This window comes from Moschus berezovskii, chromosome 10 (genome assembly GCF_049115385.1).
Source record: "Moschus berezovskii isolate FMDL1 chromosome 10, NW_MosBer_1.0, whole genome shotgun sequence".
Classification (NCBI taxonomy): Eukaryota; Metazoa; Chordata; class Mammalia; order Artiodactyla; family Moschidae; genus Moschus; species Moschus berezovskii.
Window position 1 is genome coordinate 23,621,772 of NC_142469.1, and position 22,601 is coordinate 23,644,372.

General features: G+C 38.6%; 1 protein-coding gene across 1 annotated transcript in view; it reads right to left on the minus strand.

Annotated features, from left to right (window-relative positions):
* The window catches only part of LCA5 (lebercilin LCA5), a 63,973-nt gene extending 41,812 nt beyond the window's left edge, over window positions 1–22,161 (minus strand). The window contains exons 1-2 of the mRNA XM_088840547.1: window positions 21,993–22,161; window positions 3,947–4,329 (exon numbers count right to left, since the gene is read on the minus strand). Of these exons, the coding sequence (XP_088696673.1) occupies window positions 3,947–4,139 (193 nt within the window). The 5' untranslated portion in view covers window positions 4,140–4,329; window positions 21,993–22,161. The remainder of the gene's footprint in view (window positions 1–3,946; window positions 4,330–21,992) is intronic.
* Window positions 22,162–22,601: the final 440 nt, after the last annotated feature.

Below are 22,601 nucleotides of genomic sequence, written 5' to 3' on the forward strand. Positions count from 1 at the left end.
TTAATCCCACGTATCAGTGATTGAAAATGGAAAACACTTTAGCAGTACAGATGTGATTCTAAACGCTTTCTCAGAGGCTTTCTTTTGTGTGATGTTCAAATCAAAAACATCTGGCATAATTTAAGAACAAGATAAACGACTCCAGCCTAAAAAAATAAAAGCACACAAAATCTTTAAAGTGTAGATATCACAACATTTCACAAAAAATTTTGAATATTCTTTATTCAAAGTTCATTAAACCTTGGCCTCAATATACAGAGCACCTGCCCTTTAAAAGAGGCATCTGGAAGTTTGCCATAGTTGAAACAGCTAACTTTAATCTCCAAGGTGACTGCATTTTTTCCAGAAGGAAATGCATTCCAGAGGGGGAAAAATGAAGAAAAACTAGAAAATCCAATCTTTCCTTACCTACTTCACCAGCCATGGATACTCTGATTTTACTATGTAAACAAGTAAAGAAAAACATGTTTACAATTTAACATTGTAAAGTTTCATTTAAAGGGACAGAAATTTTGTAGAGGGTATATTAAATATGTACTGATTTGGGATTCCAGCTCCATACACGCCTGAATATTTGAAAGGAAGTACTAATAAAAAGAAATGAAGGAAAGCCTATTAGTAACTTTGGAAATTATGCTAGCCAATATAGTAGTCACTAGCCACATGTAGCTACTGAAAACTGAAATGTGGGTGATCCAAACTGAGTCCATAACTGAAATACACACCAGATTTCAAACACCTAATTCAAAGAGAAAAAAAAGGAATGCAGAATATTCCACAACTATGTTTTATACTAACTATATTTAGAAATGATAATATTTTGGATATTCTGGGCTAAATGAAAATTATTAAAATTAATTCCACCTTTCTACCTGTTTTTCTTTTTAAATGTGGCAATAAAAAATTGTATGTGTGGCTTGCATTTGCGATTTGCATAATACTTCCATTGGAGAAAAATTGGAGCATTTATCATTTCAATTTTCTTTCTTTCCCAACATACTGAGTGAACAGAGTTTTAGTATCTATATGCTATTATAAAATATGTATTCAGCTCTTGGAATGACAGAAACTTTATACATAAAAATGGCTGTACATAAGAATAAGTGTTAATCATCCCAAATATTTTATTTTTATGTATAAAATTATATTGCTCAGCAAGTAAGATTTCATGTACATGGAAACCTAATTTGAGAAGTGAAAGCCTAGATATTATATGAATCAGGTTACAAATTCTCCACTAATATTTCATTCTATGATATAGCCAGACAAAAAGGGCTTCTGCCACCAACATTTGACATCCTAAAAATCTGAACATTGTTTTCTACTATATTCTATTAACCAGAACTCAAAAAAATATCTCTCACCTTTCCTCTATCTCTTTCATTTTAAAAATGATCAAGATGAAATACAGGGCCAGTAACACTCAGAAGAAAGATGACAGACTGTTGCATATATCATTCTTTATCTCCCCCTTGTTAAGTTACCACCAAAAAGACGGTGGACAAATACTGTTTTCCTTCTATCAGGTGTTAAAATTACAGTATGACTCATTAAGAAAACATGTAACAAAGACAAACTATGCATCTACCAAAAACTTAGTAGGTTTATATTACTGATAAAATAAGAAACAGAATATGTACATAATATATAATATATAAATATGTATAACCTAAATTATTATTAAATTGTATTATGCATGTAACTTCTGATAGAGCACAAATTTTATTTCTAAAATAATAAAATAAGCTGAAAATGTAAAAGGAAGAAGGAAGAATATGTTACCAAATATGAAATTCTGCAAATTCAAGTGTTCAAGATGCTTTTTAAATCACATTTGGTTTTTCCTTAGTTTAGTCTACACTGATAATTGCCAACTTAAGGTGAAAGAAATCAGTGTTTAAGGACGTTATTAGTTTGGCCCCGTTGGCGTGCACTAAAGTAGACATATTACCACAGACTTTAATTTAAAAGACAATGCAAAGCAGAAAACAGTACAAGTCAGGTTGAAATTTTTCTGGGTGATACTCAAACTGTTTCTCACAGCTTTTTCTCAATTATCTTCTTAAATAAAACTGCTTCTAGGTAAGAAGTGAAAAATTAAAGTATTCCTACCTATAATTCCCAAGGTATGTGAATGATTTCTTGGGAATAAACAGTCATTTTCTAAGGTTCAACCCTAAGGTCTGTTTATTCTTAATTATACAGCAAAAGTTTAATCAGATCATGCTCTCACCATAAAATCAAAACAAGAAAATGACACCGAGACAACTTGGAGGAAGAGACTATGAAACCTGCAGCACTGCACTTGCAGCAAAAATAAACAAACAAAAACATACCAGCAAAAACCATATAGAAAAAAAAAAAAAGTTTTTAAAAGTTGTTAAAAGTGTCAACATCCCTGGGAAGCCTGATCAAGGATTCACGATAAGGTTGCTTTCCAAAGGAACACACATTCTTTGCAGATTTTAAAAAGGCAAATGTTACTTTTCAAAGTGAAAGTTTATAAAGGAAAATTAATCAAACCCCTCCTTCAAACTTTTCAATAGCTAACTATGCCCCCCACAGAAACAGTCAATATCTTAACACAGGATTCTAGGCATTTCAGAACCTCACCCTGTTTTCCTTTTCAGCTGACATACTACTTCCTGCCTTGCAATCTTACCACTCTAGGCTACTAATGTGATGGCTGCATTGTATCTAATAACTGGTACTATAAAGCCTCATTTTACTGACGCTGGGAAAGACTGAAGGCAAAAGGAGAAGGGGGTGGCAGAGGATGAGATGATTAGATAGCATCACCAACGCAATGGACATGAATCTAAGCAAACAATGGGAGATAGTGAAGGACAGAGAAGCCTGGCGTGCTGTAGTCTATGGGGTTGCAAAGTCAGATACGGCTCAGTGACTGAATAACAACAAATAAAACCTCATTTACCTTAGCTTACGTATGATGTACTAGCAGTCCTTACATATTTTGTTACTAAGTACATACAGATTTTCTTGACTAGGGATTTATTAAGATGAAGAAGAGATTTCCAGAATATTATGCAGTCAAATATGTATTAATACCTAGCTCCAGACTAATAACATTCTAACAAGAAAAATTATTTCTAAAGATTTATGCTGTTCCATTATAACACCATTTAATAGAAAACAGACTGGTGGTCCCAAATTCCATTTCTAAGCTGAGTCTGAACTTTTTCAGTAAGTAGAAGTAATTTTACCCAATCTATAAAAATGCTCCTTAACCACTTTATATCCATGCCTTTCACAACTTTCTGAAAATAAAGAAAGTACAAATGTTTTGTGATTTTTTTTTTCGCCTTTACAAACCCCAAGACAATCATTTATTCAGGAACAAGCGAAAACAAAAATGAAAAACCTCAGAGTTCTTTCTTCTGGACACAGTATGGCTGTGAATGTAACAAAGCATAGTACACTGTCAGTCAGTTTAGTTCAGTCACTCAGTCATGTCCGACTCTCTGCGACCCCATGAATCACAGCACGCCAGGCCTCTCTGTCCATCACCAACTCCCGGAGTTCACTCAAACTCATGTCCACAGAGTCGGTGATGCCATCCAGCCATCTCATTCTCTGTCGTCCCCTTCTCCTCCCGCCCCTAACCTTTCCCAGCATCAGAGTCTTTTCCAGTGAGTCAACTCGTCGCATGAGGTGGCCGAAGTATTGCAGTTTCAGCTTTAGCATCAGTCCTTCCAATGAACACCCAGGATTGATCTCCCTTAGAATGGACCGGTTGGATCTCCTTGCAGTACAAGGGACTCTCAAGAGTCTTCTCCAGCACCACAGTTCAAAAGCATCAATTCTTCGGAGATCAGCACTGTACGCAACATTTATACAAATACATCCTATTCTCATTCATACAGGTTTCCGTAAGCACTCAGAATGAATATTCTAAGTCTACTGGAATCTTTTAAAGGATGCTTACCGTGATGATGCGCTTGGCTATCTGAAATTTGTTCTTTAGGATGTTTTCCCTTAACACTTGCAGGTGGGGAGGGATGCACCACTGACGACCGGCCAGAAGACTGTGGAGTAGTTCCAAAATCAGATGAACAGTAATAGGGTCTGCTTGTCTTACTTTCTTGATCAGTAGCTGGATTTCTTTCTCTTTCCCCCATGGCTTTGAAAAAATAAGTCTCTGTTCACACAGTTTCACAGATTGTTCTCAGAAAAATCCACAAGAAGCCTGAAGAGCAATTTTTGAGTCTTCAGATCCCAGGGATAATATTCAGGTCTGTGCATTTTGTTTTCTCTTTGTATCTTTAGTCCACAATTCACAATAGCAACCAGAAGATATTCTTTTTTCCTCTACAATTAAGGAAGAGGGAGGGAAACTCATCATATTTCATGAAATAGATTTCAAGAGTTAATTACAATCAAAAATACCAAAAGCAAAACAACATATTGCTTAGAATTTTAAAAAGAGGCCATAATTTATCTATATTTTCATACATAGTTGTCTACAATATTTGGAGAAAAGATAGACTGTCATAGGCTAGATAAAGAACATGGAAAGTATCTGACATACACTTGCTTCTGAATAAATGTTAACTGAATCCGACTCCCTTGAATCTTAAGATTTATAACAAACACAAATGCTAGGTGAATAATAAAGTCACCAGTTTTTTGTTTTGGTGGTGGGGGTGGGGGGAAGGGTGGTAAAGAACAAGCCTGCTAACAAAAATTAGAAAAAATATCTAAGACTGACTGCATAAAAATGTAAAACCATGCAAAAAATTAATCAAATTAAAGCACTTGAAGAAAAATATTTGCAATATGACAGAAAAATCATGACCATCCTTAACAATCAATAAATACCTCATATCATGCCACAAGAAAGATAGGAGGTCAAAAGATAAATGGGCAAATACATGTTAAGACCCACAGCAGGCAATACAAAAATTGGCACAAAAATTCAACTTCACGCATCATTTTTAAATCTATCAAATTTCCAAAGATTCCTCAAAATAACACTCAATGCTTCCAAAATGGCCATCAAGACTGGGGGAAAAACGCGGGCAAAACAGGTTAAAACTTTAATTATGCCTTTAACCTTTATCCAATACTACTACTCCTGGATACCAAGAAAATTACCCTAAAAACAGGAGGAAAGTTACGCACAAATGTTGAATGTGGCACAATTAAAAAGAAAAATAGTAACCTAAATGTCTAACCAGTGCAAAATAAGAAATTAAGAAACGTATTGAAAAATCAATACAGCATAATATCATGCAGATGTCAGAAATGTTTACAAAAAGTTTGTTAACAAGGAAGATACTTATACTATTATGGTAAAGGAAAAATTCAAAGTGTTGTATACAATATGATCTCAACTACACAGTCATTGAAAAATGCTGAGTACTCTTTTTAACTGAACTCAGGAACTGGGAAAAAAAAAAACACCTGCAAAAACCAAGGTATACACATACACAAAAATAATTTCTGTCTGGGCAACACAAATTTTAGATAAGTTTATCTGTCTGTTGAACAGAGTTCAATTTTCTAGTAAAATGAAACCAGATTACTTTTATAATCAGAATTCTCAATATTTAGAAGAAACAAAGTCCACTGAGGAAATCAGTATTAAAAGAATACTGGGTTTAGTGATAAATGAAAAAGACATCCACAAGGCAGCATTGCTACTGTTCATTGCGGCACTGTGTGGTGGTAAAGGACTAAATCAATCCAAATGGCCATCAACAGGGAACCAGCTACCTACACTGTACACCTCCACACAGCGAAGAACTGTGCTACCAAGCGCTTAAGGAGATGAGGACTGCCTCTGCGTATTCTCTGCAGTCTGCAGTGATCGCCAAGATACACTAGGGAAAGGAAGAAGGAGAAAGGCATGCATAGTATGCTACCACTTATCGAAGGAGGGTTATAAATTCATATCTATAACTTTCATATTTTTAAAAAGTAGAGGAATAAACTATACACTTCATGAAAACTCAATGGGTTCTCCAGGGCAGGGGTGTCCAACGGAACTGTCAGCGAGAATGGAAATGTTCTTAGAGAAGAGAGTGGTGGTTGCCAAGGGGGAAAGAGCTGGGAAAAGACTGGAGTGGGAGGTTGGGGTTAGCAGATGTAAGCTTTTATATATAGAATGGACACTGCACAGCACAAAGAACTACATTCAGTATCCTATGATAAACCATAATGGAATAGAAGGTATGTATTAAAAAAAACCAACCAAGGTACATATTTGTATAATGGAGTTACTTTGCTGTACAGCAGTAATTAGCACAACACTGTAAATCAACCATACTTCAATTTTAAAATACAAAAATGTTTTAAAACCAGTTCAGTATGATAGCTAGCCGCATGCAGCTACTGAACACTGAAATGTGCTAAGTGTGAATGAGGATTATGGTGAATTTTAATTAACTGCTAAAAGCCAAATGCACTGGTAGTTAGCTGACTGGACGATACAGCTGCAGAGGAAGGGAGGAAGCTGAGCTGAGCGACAGGGATAGGAGTTAGACTTCTTTACCTTAACTTCTGTAGACTCAATGCTGGAAATCATGCTTTTTGGAAATTAGGTTTTTAAAAAGCATTTCCTATGAATCAAAAGAAAATCTAACTGTAGATGGCTCAGACAGTAAAGACTCCAACTGCAATACAGGAGACCTGGGTTCAATCCCTAGGTGGGTAAGATGCCCTGGAGAAGGAAATGGCAACCCACTCCAGGATTCTTGACTGGAGAATCCCATGGACAGAGGAGCCTGGCGGGCTACAGTCCATGGGGTCGCAAAGAGTCAGACCTAACAAAGCAACTTTCAATGAGCAACTAACACTTTCACTTTCATATATACAGTTGGTGGCAAAGCCACACAGATTAACCAGTACTAACAACTTTAAAGAACACAATCCCTAGGGAGATGATCCTACTGACAAAAGAGGTCCAAAATTTTTCTAAAGACAATTTTCCATAATCGCATTACTGGTATTATTCTACAATCTAGAAATGTGGTCATACGAGAAAACAAGAAAGCTATGAAACACTCCTGATGGAGTGTCAGAAGGGTTCAGGACAGTGCTCCAGGAAGCACCCACAGTCAATGATGGGACAATTGCATCCTCAGTAAGAACTGTATTAGCAAAGGATTAAAACACATAGAATGTGTTCAAATTCATGAGGTCATATGTTATTTTCAAAAACTAATGAGTTACCTCTGAAAGTTACTAAGGAACCAACTCACTCCTCTGAAAATTGATACATGAAGAGGAAAAAAAATCCAACATGTATACTGTCTACACTGTTACAAGCTGTATCTTTGAACAACAAAATAGTCGGTAAGAGGAAGTATTTCTTTACAGAATTATTCTAGCTAATAAATTAAGAAGGGGAATATTCAAATGACAGAATTAGAACATTGTCATTTTGTACTAACAACATAATGAAACTAGATCATGCTCACTAATGGCTGCTAACACCACAGAAAATAATCAGACACAGTGTTCCTCCAGAAGAGACGCAACAATTCCACTAAGGTAATAGATTCCTTCTACAAGAAAAATAAAATCTGATTTTGATGAAACTTCTAAACTGAAATGACAATTTATAGAAAACACAGGGGACAGAGGTACAAGGAAGCAATTAGCAAAATCTACTCTGTGGCCAATTCTATAGGACAACTGGCTTCTTTAACATAAATTGCAAGCAGAAAAGGAAGAGATGGGGAAAGGTATCTATATATTTTTAAAGTCTCAGGAAAACAAACAACTGCCATCTATGAGCCTTGTTTCAGTCCTAATTCAAACAAATTATGCAAAAGAAAATTATAAAACTGAGAAAATTAAAACACTGACTAGATATTTAATGACATTAAGGAACTGCTATTGCTTTAGGTAAGATCATGATATTATGGTTATTTTTTTAAGAGTCCTTATATTTCAAGGTAGATGTTGAGATATTTATAGATAAAACTAAATAATGTCTGGAGTTTACTTCAAAATAATCCATGGAGAAGGAGGTAAAAGTATATAATAAGACTGGCCATGAATTAGTAAAAAACAATGTGAACACCGTGGACACCTGCAGCTTCATTAATCTAATATCACTGCTTCTGTATCTGTTTGAAATTTCCCTTAGTAAAAAAAAAAGATTTTTTAAAAATCAAGCAAACTAACTTAGGACTTATTGCCTGGCAATCTCACTCTCTGTTACAATTAGCTATTTGAGCTGAAATCAGCAAAGGCAAGGACTAATATTAGAAAAATAGAAATCAGCCTGAATCTTTTACTTTGCAAATCATGAAAGAAAATATTCACACATGTAAAAAACTGTTCAAGGAAAAAGGATAATGAATTAAGGCAATTAAGTGGGTCCATCACTTATCAGTTGTGCAAATCTCAATCTACATCTAAATGTCAATTTTCTCATCTGTAAAATGGAAATAATAATGTTATCTTCCTTAGAAAATTGCTCTGACAACTAAATGGAATAATTTACTATCACACAGTAAGCACTTGGTAAATATCAATAATTATATTTATAATACAAACATACAAGATGCTCGGTAAATTCTGATTAACGTTCCCTGTCAAAGACGTTCAGTTTTAATTTTAATAGCATAATTAAAAGTTAACTATATGATACGGATGAGGATTATTTCTGTTTATATGCATATAGCAGAAGTAGTTCCCTATGACCTATCCCCTCTAAGTCAGGAATCCACCTAACTTTTCTTGCAAAGGGTTCAGGTCAGTTCAGTTCAGTCGCTCAGTCGTGTCCAACTCTCGGCGACCCCATGAATCACAGCACGCCAGGCCTCCCTGTCCATCACCAACTCCCGGAGTTCACTCAAACTCATGTCCACAGAGTCGGTGATGCCATCCAGCCATCTCATTCTCTGTCGTCCCCTTCTCCTCCCGCCCCCAACCTTTCCCAGGATCAGAGTCTTTACCAGTAAGAATCCACAAAAACATTACCTGTCATTCATCTCCTATGTACCAGCACAAGCTCTCTCCCTACCCACCCCCCGCCCCCAATATATGCATCTTTAAAAAAAATAAGGAAATATCCATTGTCCTATTATCCAAGTCTTGTTCCCTGGGACAACTATTTTAATGGCCTATACTTTTTTGCTTATACTATTTCTTTTTATTACTGAAGTATCAGTTCAGTTCAGTTCAGTCGCTCAGTCGTGTCCGACTCTTTGTGACCCCATGAATCACAGCACGCCAGGCCTCCCTGTCCATCACCAACTCCCGGAGTTCACTCAAACTCATGTCCATCGAGTCGGTGATGCCATCCAGCCATCTCATTCTCTGTCGTCCCCTTCTCCTCCCGCCCCCAATCCTTCCCAGCATCAGAGTCTTTTCCAGTAAGTATAGTTGATTTAAAATATTGTGTTAGTTTCAGTGTGTTTACATGCGTGCTAAGTCACTTCAGTCGTGTCCAACTCTGTGACCCTATGGACTGCAGCCTGTCAGGCTCCTCTGTCCATGGATTCTCCAGGCAAGAACACTGGAGTGGGTTGCCATGCCCCCTCGAGGGGATCTTTCCGACTCAGGGAACGAACCTGAGTCTCTTAAGTCTCCTGCATTGGCAAGAGTTCTTTACCACTAGCTCCACCTGGGAAGTTTCAGCTGTACAACACAGTAATTATACATACATATAAATACACATATATATTCAATTTCAGATTCTTTTCCCTTACAGGTCATTACAAAATATTGATATAGTTTCCTGTGCTTTATAGCAGGTCCCTGTTGGTTAACTGTTTTATATATAGTAGTGTGCTTATACAATTTCTTCAATTAGTAATTTTAAACTATGAAAGACAAGGATTTAACTCACATTTCATTTTTAAATGGCTGCAACATGCAGCCATAACACGTTGGTTATGCAGAGTTTTTTCTTTAGAATTTCTGTCCTTTTTTCTTGAGAGGAAAAAAACATCCTTCTTACCATGTCACTGATATCTATCAGTTTCTTAGTCATTCTATCTATAGCCTGAAATCTGTTTTTCTTCTTAAAGACATTTTTTTCTTGGAGTAATTTCCTATTCTAACTTAATTACTTTCTACTTGCTGTACCACTGTCATTCTGGAATTATTTTTATTGTACTTCTGTGTTAATCTACCTTTTCTAGTAGTCCATGTCATTTTTATCAGTTTTCATTGTGTTTCACTGCTCCATATTCTCACGTAACTTCTTCAGGAAGGGTTATCTGAAGTGAAAGCTCTGAGTCTTTGTATGCCTGAGAATGTCTTTAATTTGCCTCATACTTGATTGTTTTTCTAGGTTCCAAATTCTAAGTCATTCTCTCTCAGAACTTTGGAGACACCGCTCCACTGTCTTCAAAGCCTCAGAGCTGCTTATGAGATGTGACAGCCATTCTTTTATTCAACATATGTTTCTTGTGCTCTCATTATGCAATAGTACTGAAAAAAACAACAAAAAATCTCTGCCTTACGGAGTTTCCACTCCAGTTCTGTCCACCTGATTCTCATTCTTTATAGGTAATCTTTAAAGAAAACAAAACTCCTTAGTTGCCTTTAGGAACTTTCCTCTTGCTATACTGAAATGTCACAAAGACGTACACATAGGTGTGAGGTTTTTGGTTTTTTTTTTTTCCATTGTGTTGCCCTTTTCTTCCCTCTTCCTTATTGTGCTTAGGTTACATTTTTGAGAACTGACTTTCCCTTTACTCTTTTTTAAACTTCTACTGGTTAAATAACAGACTTTCTCTCTTTGTCTTTTTATTCTATTTTCAAAGACATTTACTCAATTTATCTTCAAAACCATCCAGGGTTTTTGAATTTGTGCAAAAATCTTATTGTCTAAGAACTCTTTCTTGTTCTGATTTTTTAAAAACAATTATTCTATTGTTGCTTTAATGAGGCAATACATTTTCCTCCCCTGAGAATACTTTAAATAGACATTTTGTTTAAGATCTCTTCTGATGCAGAAATTATGTTTCACATAGCTATAGTTTTTCACTTTGTTTAGCCTAGGCTTTTTAAAATACTGTGGATTTTATTTCTTTGACCTTTTGGTCACCCATAGGAAAGAAGAAAAAGAATGACTAAAACTAGCCTCCTGACAAGCACACGTTGCTTCAGGATGAGCAGCAGAGAATCAGCACTATATGGGGGACTTACGGAAAGTTAGCAAAGAGGAGGGATTATCTCCAAACACAAATGTCCACCATGGCAACTCTACTTTTTATGTGTCATCTTTGTTTTCATTTCCAGAAGAAATTACGTCTGTATTTTTTAATGGGAAAGAGAGGAAGGGGTGAAGGGCAGAGAGAATCACACTGACTGTTATTATGTGCGCAGGGCTGGGTGGTAAAGGAGACATAACTATTCCATTTATTGTTTTTCAATTATTCTTTCTTCCCATTTTTAATTTTTCCTTTCTGACTTTAAATCCTAAGATTCTCTGAGAATCTGCAGGATACATCAGAATATTTCTTTCCCTCTTGAGTATCTTGAGACATAGTTCTCGCTGTTCTAATCTGTTCATGCATCATTTCCCTTTCCTGTTTCAGAAACGTGTTGTATTAATAATCTCTCATCCACTGAGGGTATTCTATCATCCTTTCAATGTTAAAGATTTATTCTCTTTTATCCCTAATATGATTTTAATGTTGTCTCCAACTAGAAGAAAAGACAAATACATATGGTCAGATCTACATCTTTAACAGCAAATATAACTTTAAGTAAATGGCTGCTTCTTTCTTTTAAATTTATTTTTAATTAGAGGATAATTGCCTTACAATGCTGTGTTGGTGTCTGCCATACATCAACATGAATCAGTCACAGGATGAGTCATCTGTAAGCTAATTATTCCTAATAATAATTCTCAAACTTTTAAGAGAACTTGATATAAGCAATCACTTTTCCAAAGTTTATGAAACTACTATTCAATTCATACACCTGTTCAATTCAGTCAACAAAAATTACTGATGGCTACAGATGCCGTTCGGAGAAGGCAATGGCAAGCCACTCCAGTACTCTTGCCTGGAAAATCCCATGGATGGAGGAGCCTGGTAGGCTGCAGTCCGTGGGGTCGCTAAGGGTCGGACACCACTGAGCGACTTCACTTTCACTTTTCACTTTCACACATTGGAGAAGGAAATGGCAACCCACTCCAGTGTTCTTGCCTGGAGAATCCCAGGGACGGGGGAGCCTGATGGGCTTCCGTCTACGGGGTCACACAGAGTTGGACACGACTGAAGTGACTTAGCAGCAGCAGCAACAGATGCCGTTTAAAGACAATGAGGGAATCAAGATAAGCAAAAACACGCTATGAGTTCCTTTAAGGTAGGGTTTGGTTCTTCTATCAAAGATGGCCAATTAAGAAAAAAAGACAATAAATTATGTTATGTATCCTTTATACATTCCCTAAAAATATTATATGCTAACTACATGAAAACATTTTTTTAAGTGATTAAATTTAGCCCCAGGACATATATGCAGAGAAAACTATAATTTGAAAAGATACACGCACCCCAATGTTCATTGCAGCACTATTTACAATAGGCCAGACGTGGAAGCAATCTAATGTCCAATGACAGAGCAATAGATAAAGAAGATATGGTACATATATAGAATGGAATTACTTATCCATAAAAAGAGTAAAGTAATGCCATTTGCAGTGGACCTAGAGATTTACCGTATTAAGTGAAGTAAGCCAGACAGAGAAAGACAAGTATCATATGATGTCACCTACATGTGGAATCTAAAAGAAAAATGATACAAACGAACTTATTTATAAAACAGAAACAGACTCACAGACGTCAAAAACAAACTTACACTTACCAAAGGGGAAACACTGGGTGAGGGATAAATTAGGAGTTTGGGATCAATATATACACATTACTATATAAGGAATAGATAATCGACAAGGACCTAGTAGTGTACAGTACAGGGAACTCTACTTTATATTCTGTGATAAGTGACATGGGAAAAAAACCTGAAAAAGAACAGATACATGTATAACTGAATCACTTACTGTACACCTGAAACTAACACATAACACAACATTGTAAATTAACTATACTCCAATATAAAATTAAAAAAAAAAAAAAAAAGAATAGTCCCTGGAACACTAGACAGTATTTTCTTGCCTTTGCCAAACTTCTGATTACTTAGCATCTATGCCAAAAAAAGGTAGGCTATTTTTAAAATATGTATCCCATATTATGTTACAATTCCTCATGACAACAAGCAAGCATTCCTTAGAATGTATAGCAACCGAAAGATCTAAGCATTCCTAAAGAATGGAAATTTAGACATTTGTGAAATTTTTCTTTTATAAAGTTAGGTGTTAGTCCTTGTAAAAACACAGCTGCCTGGCTGACACTGCTGCCAGAAAAAAACAGTTCAAACAAGCAAACATGAAACAAAACAAGTTGAACATATACAAAATATTAGACCAAAAAGATGAAAGGCAAGAAATGGATACAGACAAGATAATGCAGCTATTAGAATAATAACTAATAACCTTGTTACAAAGGGGCCAAAGCCTTTGACTGTGTGGATCACAATAAACTGTGGAACATTCTGAAAGAGATGGGAATCCCAGACCACCTGACCTGCCTCTTGAGAAACCTGTATGCAGGTCCGGAAGCAACAGTTAGAACTGGACATGGAACAACAGACTGGTTCCAAATAGGAAAAGGAGTACGTCAAGGCTGTGTATTGTCACCCTGCTTATTTAACTTATATGCAGAGAACATCATGAGGAACGCTGGGCTGGAAGAAGCACAAGCTGGAATCAAGATTGCTGGGAGAAATATCAATAACCTCAGATATGCAGATGACACCACCCTTATGGCAGAAAGTGAAGAGGAACTCAAAAGCCTCTTGAAAGAGGAGAGTGAAAAGGTTGGCTTGAAGCTCAACATTCAGAAAACTAAGATCATGGCATCTGGTCCCATCACTTCATGGGAAATAGATGGAGAAATGGTGGAAACAGTATCAGACTTTATTTTGGGGGGCTCCAAAATCACTGTGGATGCTGACTGCAGCCATGAAATTAAAAGACGCTTACTCCTTGGAAGGAAAGTTATGACCAACCTAGATAGCATATTAAAAAGCAGACATTACTTTGCCAACCAAGGTCCGTCTAGTCAAGGCTATGGTTTTTCCCATGGTCATGTAGGGATGTGAGAGTTGGACTGTGAAGAAAGTTGATCGTGGAAGAATTAATGCTTTTGAACTGTGGTGTTGAAGACTCTTGAGAGTGCCTTGGACTGCAAGGAGATCCAACCAGTCCATTCTAAAGGAGATCAGTCCTGGGTGTTCATTGGAAGGACTGATGCTAAAGCTGAAACTGCAATACTTTGGCCATCTCATGCGACGAGTTGACTCACTGGAAAAGATTCTGATGCTGGGAGGGATTGGGGGTGGGAGAAGAAGAGGAAGACAGAGAATGAGATGGCTGGATGGCATCACCGACTGTATGCACATGAGTTTGAGTGAACTCCGGAATTGGTGATGGACAGGGAGGCCTGGCGTGCTGTGATTCATGGGGTCACAAAGAGTCGGACACGACTGAGCGACTGAACTGAACAAGCAAATAAAAACCCATGAATTACTACTAGTTAAACAAGATTACATAACATTTTAGCACTGGAAGGAACCCTGAGAAATCGGTCCTTTCTTTGCATAGATAAAGGAAACAAAGACCCCAAAAAACAAAGTGATTTACCCAAGATGGCAATTTATCTAAGGTCACAGAGTTAAATTAGTAAAATCTGAAATGGACTACAAGTTTTCTGACTTTTAGTTGAGGGACCTATTCAATATTTCAATACCAACAATCAGGTGAAAACTACCTTATCTTTAAAGGCGCCTCTATCTGCAACTACACCATTCTGTGGCTCTCCCCTGCTAAAACTGACAAAGCATTGCTGCTCTTTTTAAGAGCTAAACTTCTCACCTGCCTTCTTTTCCACTCCTCTCCATCTCAAGGATGGCATACCTGCACTTCAGCCCTCTTTACTGGATCATTCTTACTAACAAAGAGGCTCTACTAAAGCTGTTGCTTGGCTCCAGGTCCCTACTGCATTTACAACCCAATTTCTCCACTCCAATCTTCCAATAAAAGAAGACTATTCTATCTATACCAGAATAGTCTTCCCAACCCAGGGATCGAACCCAGGTCTCCCGCATTGCAGGCAGATTCCTCACCAACTGAGCCACCAGGGAAGCCCAACCTATACTAGAATATTATACTATATTATATGATAATCTAGAACACCTCTGCTTCCTTCCCAACGTTTTTCTAAATTTGCACTAGTCAGGTTTTCATCGTGACCATTCCACTGAAATAGCTTTTATCAAAACAAACAATGACATTCCTCCTGGGGAAATCCAAAAATCTATTTTCTGTCCTATTTTTCCTTGACCTCACGAAGCACATGAAAAGACTAACCATTCCCTCCTCCCTACAACACTCTTTATAACATCCAAAGCCCCCTGCTTTCCTGGTTTTCTCACTACTTCACTGGCTATCTCTTCGTCTTCTTTGTGTATCTGTCTCCTCTTTCTGATCTCTAAAGGCTGGGATACACAAGGCACCATGCATTAGGCCTTCTTTTATCTACACTCTCTTCTTAGATGATCTCATCCAGACCTGCCTTCCAGATTCATACATTAACCTTCCTGTTTGACAACTCCAGCTGGTTATCTAAACACGCCAATACAAAATCATGATCTGTTCACTTTCTACTCTCACCAACTCTTTCCTGTTTTTCTGACCTCATTATTTAAATGGCATTTCCATCTACTAAATTATCCATGTCACAAATTGAAGGATCATCCTGGATTTCTTCTTAATCTTACATCCCCACAACCAAACCATCTGTAAAACCAGGCTGGTTTATCTCCAAAATATATTCCAAATTAGATGATTCCTTATCATCCCCACTGCTACTGCCCTGGTCCAAACCACCATCTTCTCTCTGCAATAGCGTCCTAACTGATATCCTGCTTTCATTCCTGCTGCCCCAGTTATAGAAAGCTACGTGACACAGAGATCAGACAGCATCAAGCAGACCTTCCACTTAATACCTTTCAATGGCTTCCAATAGTTATCAGATTCCTTAACCAGACCCACAAACTCCTGTAAGATCTGGCCCTCCTGCCTACTTCTCCATCTTTGCTGCTGCTGCTGCTGCTAAGTAGCTTCAGTCGTGTCCGACTCTGTGCAACCCCATAGATGGCAGCCCACCAGGTTCTGCCATCCCTGGGATTCTCCAGGCAAGAACACTGCCATTTCCTTCTCCAATGTGTGAAAGTGAAAAGTGAAAGTGAAGTCGCTCAGTTTTGTCTGACTAGTAGCGACCCCATGGACTGTAGCCCACCAGGCTCCTCTGTCCATGGGATTTTCTAGGCAAGAGTACTGGAGTACTGGGCTTGCCATTGCCTTCTCCATCTCCATCCTTACCTCAGGCCTCATCTCTTCCCCTCATCTTCTGCAGCCACAGTGGCATTCTCTTGTGCCTCTAACATGCCAAACATGTCACCAACTCAGAGATCTGCTGCACCTTTTACCTAGGACCTTCCCTTAGAACTTCACAAGGGTGAGATTACTCTGCTTTATTTTCTTCACAGACTTCGTTACTACTGGGAATAATCTCACATTTGTCTCTTCCTGTTAAATATAAGACCCATGGGAACAGAAATCTTATCTGTCTAGTTCACCAGAATAATCACAAATACCATGTATTAATCTTTTTGTGAAATGAATGATTAATCTATAATGCTATTTTGAATATAATATTAGTAGTTTCGTTCAGTAAAATGTACCTTTCTATTTTAAACAAAATAATTAAATCGCCCCACATTCAACTAATTGCATAAGACTTACATAAATCTCTAAAATGCCTAAGAAGGGAGAAAACGAACAAGTCAAAAGTTTTGCTCTGAGCCATTCCCATCATAAAGTTAGAATATTCTTACTGGGTTAATTTTAAATGATGGAAATAACCTATAGGGCTTGAGACAAAATAAATTTCACCTGCAGTTACAAAAATTTCTATTAGACTAATATAAACTAGTCACATTAAATGAATAAAATTTTTTCTTAAAAAATTATCAACAGAGAACACTAAAGATTTATACTTCACGTATAGCTCTCCAGCTAATTTAAACTAATTTTTTGTGACATAGAATGAGTCAGTTAACAGTTGTTCATCTGTTTCTTTTAATTGTACAAGGGTAACCAGATAAAAACAAAAACTATAAATCCTGTCCAATTTCAATTTCTAAGAATTGTTTATCTTCCAAAAGTGTCCAGGAGTGCTACTGTGGCAATGCTAGAAAGCCATCAAATCTAGCACTTATCATTTTCCAACTTGTCTTTAAAAAGTCCCAAGTAATACACATCACAAATCAGAAAAAAGATTACCACAAGCTTCTGCAGTAACAGAATTGCCTCCTATAAAGGATATACAAATCCAGTTTCAAATGAATCAGAAAGTAAACCAAAGCTGTAGAGTCCACTGTATACTGAATATTATAATAAGCATCTGATCCACGTGACTTCAAGAAAAATTCATTTTAAGAAAAAGAAAAAAAAACTATGTAAAATCAAAAAACTGTTACTTTCCTGCCATTTCCCTGTGTTCAGCTTCTTTGCATAAAACATTGTTACCTCTGTTGCCAACATGAGTTCACACAATAGCCAACTAGATGAGTGAAATAAAAATAAACCAGGAGAGAAAGATATGAACAATATCTACCCTCTCTCCCACCAAAAACACAAATAACTGAAGATGATATTAAGGTAAAAACAATATTGCTGCATTAAAGCTATAACTCCTTCTCTCCTATAAGGGAGAAATGATTAGAAACAAGTAGTGTTTCCATTCCTCTACTTCTCAACATTCTAGGATGTTGCTAAGTGGTTCCTTATCCTACATATATTTACATAACACCGACTTTTGCTTAAAAATCAAACTATGTTTACATTTTAAGTATAGTTTTCTAGACTCTAGGTCAGATCACAGTAAAGCCTAGACTTAAGATTTAAGGTATAATCAACTTCTTTTAAATAGCACATGGAAACATGGGTCAAACTAAAGCATCTTAACTACAGTATGTATTCCCAAACTTCAGTCAGTAAAATGCAAACATCACAGAATATTAATTCATTTGGCATTTACTGAATACCTACTATCAGGCATTGAACTATGGATAAAGCTGGAGACACAAAAATGAGACAACTGATCCCTACTATTAAGAAACTCCCAGACTGAAAAGAAAGATAAATAGTATTAAATACTAATGATAAAGGGCAGTAACGGAAGCTGAGGAAACTCAAAACTATGATGAGAGGACAAAAGGGAGTATGGGAAGACTGCCCAGAGGAGAAAATGCCTAAAATTGAGTTATTTGGTATTAGCAGAGGTCAAGTAAAATTATGATTTGGGTTGTGTATTTGTGTTCTGTGGGGGCAAGATGACAGCTAAGGTTAGCAAAAGAATACAGCTGATGAAGGAAGACCCTATTTCGGTAAGATTCCTCTTACCGAAACAACATGTGCAAAAGTAAAACGCATGAGATAAACTGCAAATAGTTCATAACTGTGCTGTCCAAAACAGTGATGACTGAGAACCTGAAGTGCAGCTAGTTAGAAAAGAAATAAGCTGTTAAGTAAAACATACACATGGGATTTTGAAAACAGTACATGAAAAGAACATAAAATATCTTAATAATCTTAATATTCAATATGTATTGAAACAGCATTTTGGGTATCTTGGGTTAAATAAAATACATTAAAATTAATTTCACCAGTATGTAATTTCTTGGGTGGTTTCTGAAAATTACATATACAGTTCACATTATATTTCTATTGGACAATGCTGGTTTAAAATGACTGTATTGACTGGGGGTAGTGATAAAGTATTGATAACAATAAGTGAGACAGAGTTAAGTGGAAGAGACCATTACAAGAATGACTTTTATGCCATACTAAGCATCTGGTCCCATCACTTCATGGGAAATAGATGGAAAAACAGTGGAAACTCTGTCAGACTTTATTTTTTGGGGCTCCAAAATCACTGCAGATGCTGATTGCAGCCAGGAAATTAAAAGACGCTTGCTCCTTGGAAGGAAAGTTATGACCAACCAAGACAGTATATTAAAAAGCAGAGACATTACTTTGCCAACCAAGGTCCGTCTAGTCAAGGCAATGGTTTTTCCCGTGGTCATGTATGGATGTGAGAGTTGGACTGTGAAGAAAGCTGATCGCCGAAGAATCGATGCTTTTGAACTGTGGTGTTGGAGAAGACTCTTGAGAGTCCCTTATACTGCAAGGAGATCCAACCAGTCCATTCTAAAGGAGGTCAATCCTGGGTGTTCATTGGAGGGACTGATGCTGAGGCTGAAACTCCAATACTTTGGCCACCTCATGCGACGAGCTGACTCACTGGAAAAGACTCTGATGCTGGGAAAGGTTGGGGGCGGGAGGAGAAGGGGACGACGGAGAATGAGATGGCTGGATGGCATCACCGACTCTGTGGACACGAGTTTGAGTGTACTCCGGGAGTTGGTGATGGACAGGGAGGCCTGGTGTGCTGTGATTCATGGGATCGCAGAGAGTCGGACACGACTGAGCGACTGAACTGAACTGAACTGAAGTTGACTGAAAGCAAAGGATCTTCAATAAGATTAAAATAACCACCCCAACAAAGATCTGACAACGATTCAAAAATACAATGATTCATCCTCAATTCATGAATTGGAGAGCAATAAAGCTTAAGGAATGATAACAACTGGCCTTGAGACCAGGTGAAAAATGATAGAGGTTTGAACTAAGGTTTGGTAACTTAGAGAAAGCAGAATTGATTTAGACATATTTATCAAGTAAAATAAACTGGACATTGTGGCCGATTATATATGGAGTAGGAGAATGAACCTAAATAAACCCTTGAAAAATTGGGTGAATATGGTACCATTCAACAGTCCAGATTTGGCGGGGAAACCTGATGAATTCGATATCAGACACAGCGAGTTGAGGATGCCTATGGGAAATCTATGTGGAAATACCAAAAAATCGATTATATAAATTTGTAGCTACCTCAAGTGTTCCAGGAGAGATTAAAAAGAAAAAATGCATTGTATCTTGACAAAAATATGGAAGGCGGAAGTGAAGACTATCAAAAGCCTGAGAAAGAACTCAGCCAAGAAAAGAACACAGAGTGAACAGAAGGCAGAAGACTGAATTATGAGGAAACACAATAATTAAGTGGCGGATACAGAATTCCATACAGGAGATGAGGAGACAGGCAGGAGAGCCAGGAGAGATTAGCATGTTTATCCTAACAGTCCTCTACTGTGTCACGCAGAATTATGGTTCCATGATTGTTTAACAGAAGAGATGAGACTCTGACAGAAGAAAAATCACCTTTCTAAAGTCACAGTTAGTTTTTGACATCTAAAATGACACTCTGTCAACCCAAGAGAATCAAATTATTTCCTATTATGTTTTGAATAAACATGCAAGTCAACATTCAGCAAAATCCTAAAGTGAAAGATTTAGAACAGTAATATAAAATTCAAATGTAAAACTGCAACTGCAGAGATTAAAATAATAACCGCACTAAAGTGAGAAAAAAAGTAAAGAATCTCCAGAACTGTATCCTTTTCTGTTTTACTGTTTTCCAAATTGCATGAAGCCCCTTCAATAACAACGAAAATCACTTAAATGATGACTCTGATCCCAAAGAGATACCTAATCCAAACTCTTAACCTGAAGTAAAGGACCATCATAAACATGTAGGTGCCCAAGTGTACTCTCGTAGAGACAGGGGCCAAAACTTTCTTCAGACTTTTAGAGGGGTGCTCCACGACTGAAAATCATCAGTCAGGGCATACTATTTAATATCCAATTCTTTTTTCACTTATGTAGGTATAGAAAATCCCATGGATGAAGGAGCCTGGTAGGCTGCAGTCCCTGGGGTCGCTAAGGGTCGGACACTGAGCGACTTCACTTTCACACATTGGAGAAGGAAAAGGCAACCCTCTCCAGTGCTCTTGCCTGGAGAGTCCCAGGGAGGGGGGAGCCTGGTGGGCTTCCGTCTATGAGGTCACACAGAGTCGGACACGACTGAAGTGACTTAGCAGGAGGTATAGATGTGAACAGCCTCAATACATTTAATCTTCACGGTATCTATACCATTCCCATTCTGAAATGGGAAAACATGATGCTAGTGATTTGTTCCTAGCCAGGAATCTGTTACTAACTGACGTTTGTAGATTATCCAGGGCCGCAAAGTGCATGAGAGGGATTTACGTTCAGGTGAGATAATGAGAGGGGGTTAAGCCCAGGTGAGTCAAAGAGAGGAGATGAAGCTCAGGTGAACTGGACCCGTGTTCTTCACCACTATTAAACAGTATCCCGTGGTCCTGCCAACTTCAAACACCAAGTATCTGAGCACCCACTCCAACTCACCTACGCCAAAAAGGCATTTTTGGGGGCCAACTCGTTCTTCCTCTCATCCCATCTCTGAAGGATTCATAAAGATTTCACAGCCTGCACCAAAGATCCTCTCCCCGCTAACCAGTCTTCATTTCCCACCATTTATCATCCCAGAGCTACCCAAAGCCTCCCAGCCTCCATCCCCTTCTTGACTCTGGTCCTCCCTTCCCACCTGCGGTCTACAGGCCTCTGGGGTTTTCTAATAACTCCGAACCCCTTTCTCTAAGTACTCCTGCAATGCGTTCCCTTCCTTCTCTTCCCGATCCCCAAATCAACCTTTTCCCCTAACTCTTTACCCTCGAATTCCCCTCTTCCCGGGACCCTCCTAGCGCCGGGCTCGAGATTTACTTTTCTAGGGACTTTCTCCTCCCCGAGTCCCCACATCCTCCTCCATCCCATATCCTTTAACAGGTCCACTCGCACGCCCCTGTCCGCGAAAGCCACCTCGCCAGCGCCCCTGAAGCCCGGCCTCGCCCCGCACCCCCAACCGCCCCCTTGTCTCCACGCCCACCCCAAAGCCCACCTCCAGCCCGCTCCGGCCCCGCGGCGCCCGCCGCCTTGCCTTCTCTCCGCGGGGCCTCGGCGTCTGTCGGCTAAACAGGGGGTGGGGGGGGGGGTGCCTGACTCGACTGCGGGGGGCAGGGGAAGCTGCGGGGCGGGCGCGGAGGGGGCTGGGGTGCGGGAGGTTTGAACACGGCGCTAGAGCAGGGGCGGAGACAGTAAGCCCCGGGCGGCCGCGGCGCGGCGACCTCGGCTCCAGGGTAACGGTTGCGGAGGCCCAGACTGCACCGCGGGGCGCCCGCAGCCAATGATATGCCCGCCCCCGACCTCCCATTGGCTTCTGTTGCTACAGGATTCTCTTTCTACTGGCTGCGGTGGAACTGGAAGGCGGAACGATGCGGACAAGGGAAGGCGGCCATTGGCTGACTGCTCTAGCTGTGGCGACAGAGGAGAGGGGCGAAGCCGTGCGAGCCGCGGCGCAGAGAAGCGCGCCCGGCCCTTTTTAGGCTGCGCGGAGCCAGTCGTGGCCGCAGAGGGTTTAGGAGCTTCGTGGGTGGTTGGGAGGTGAAGGCCTCTGGTGAAGTGAATTGTAAAAATGAGCCACTGCCTAATTGAAAACATTGAAAATTGT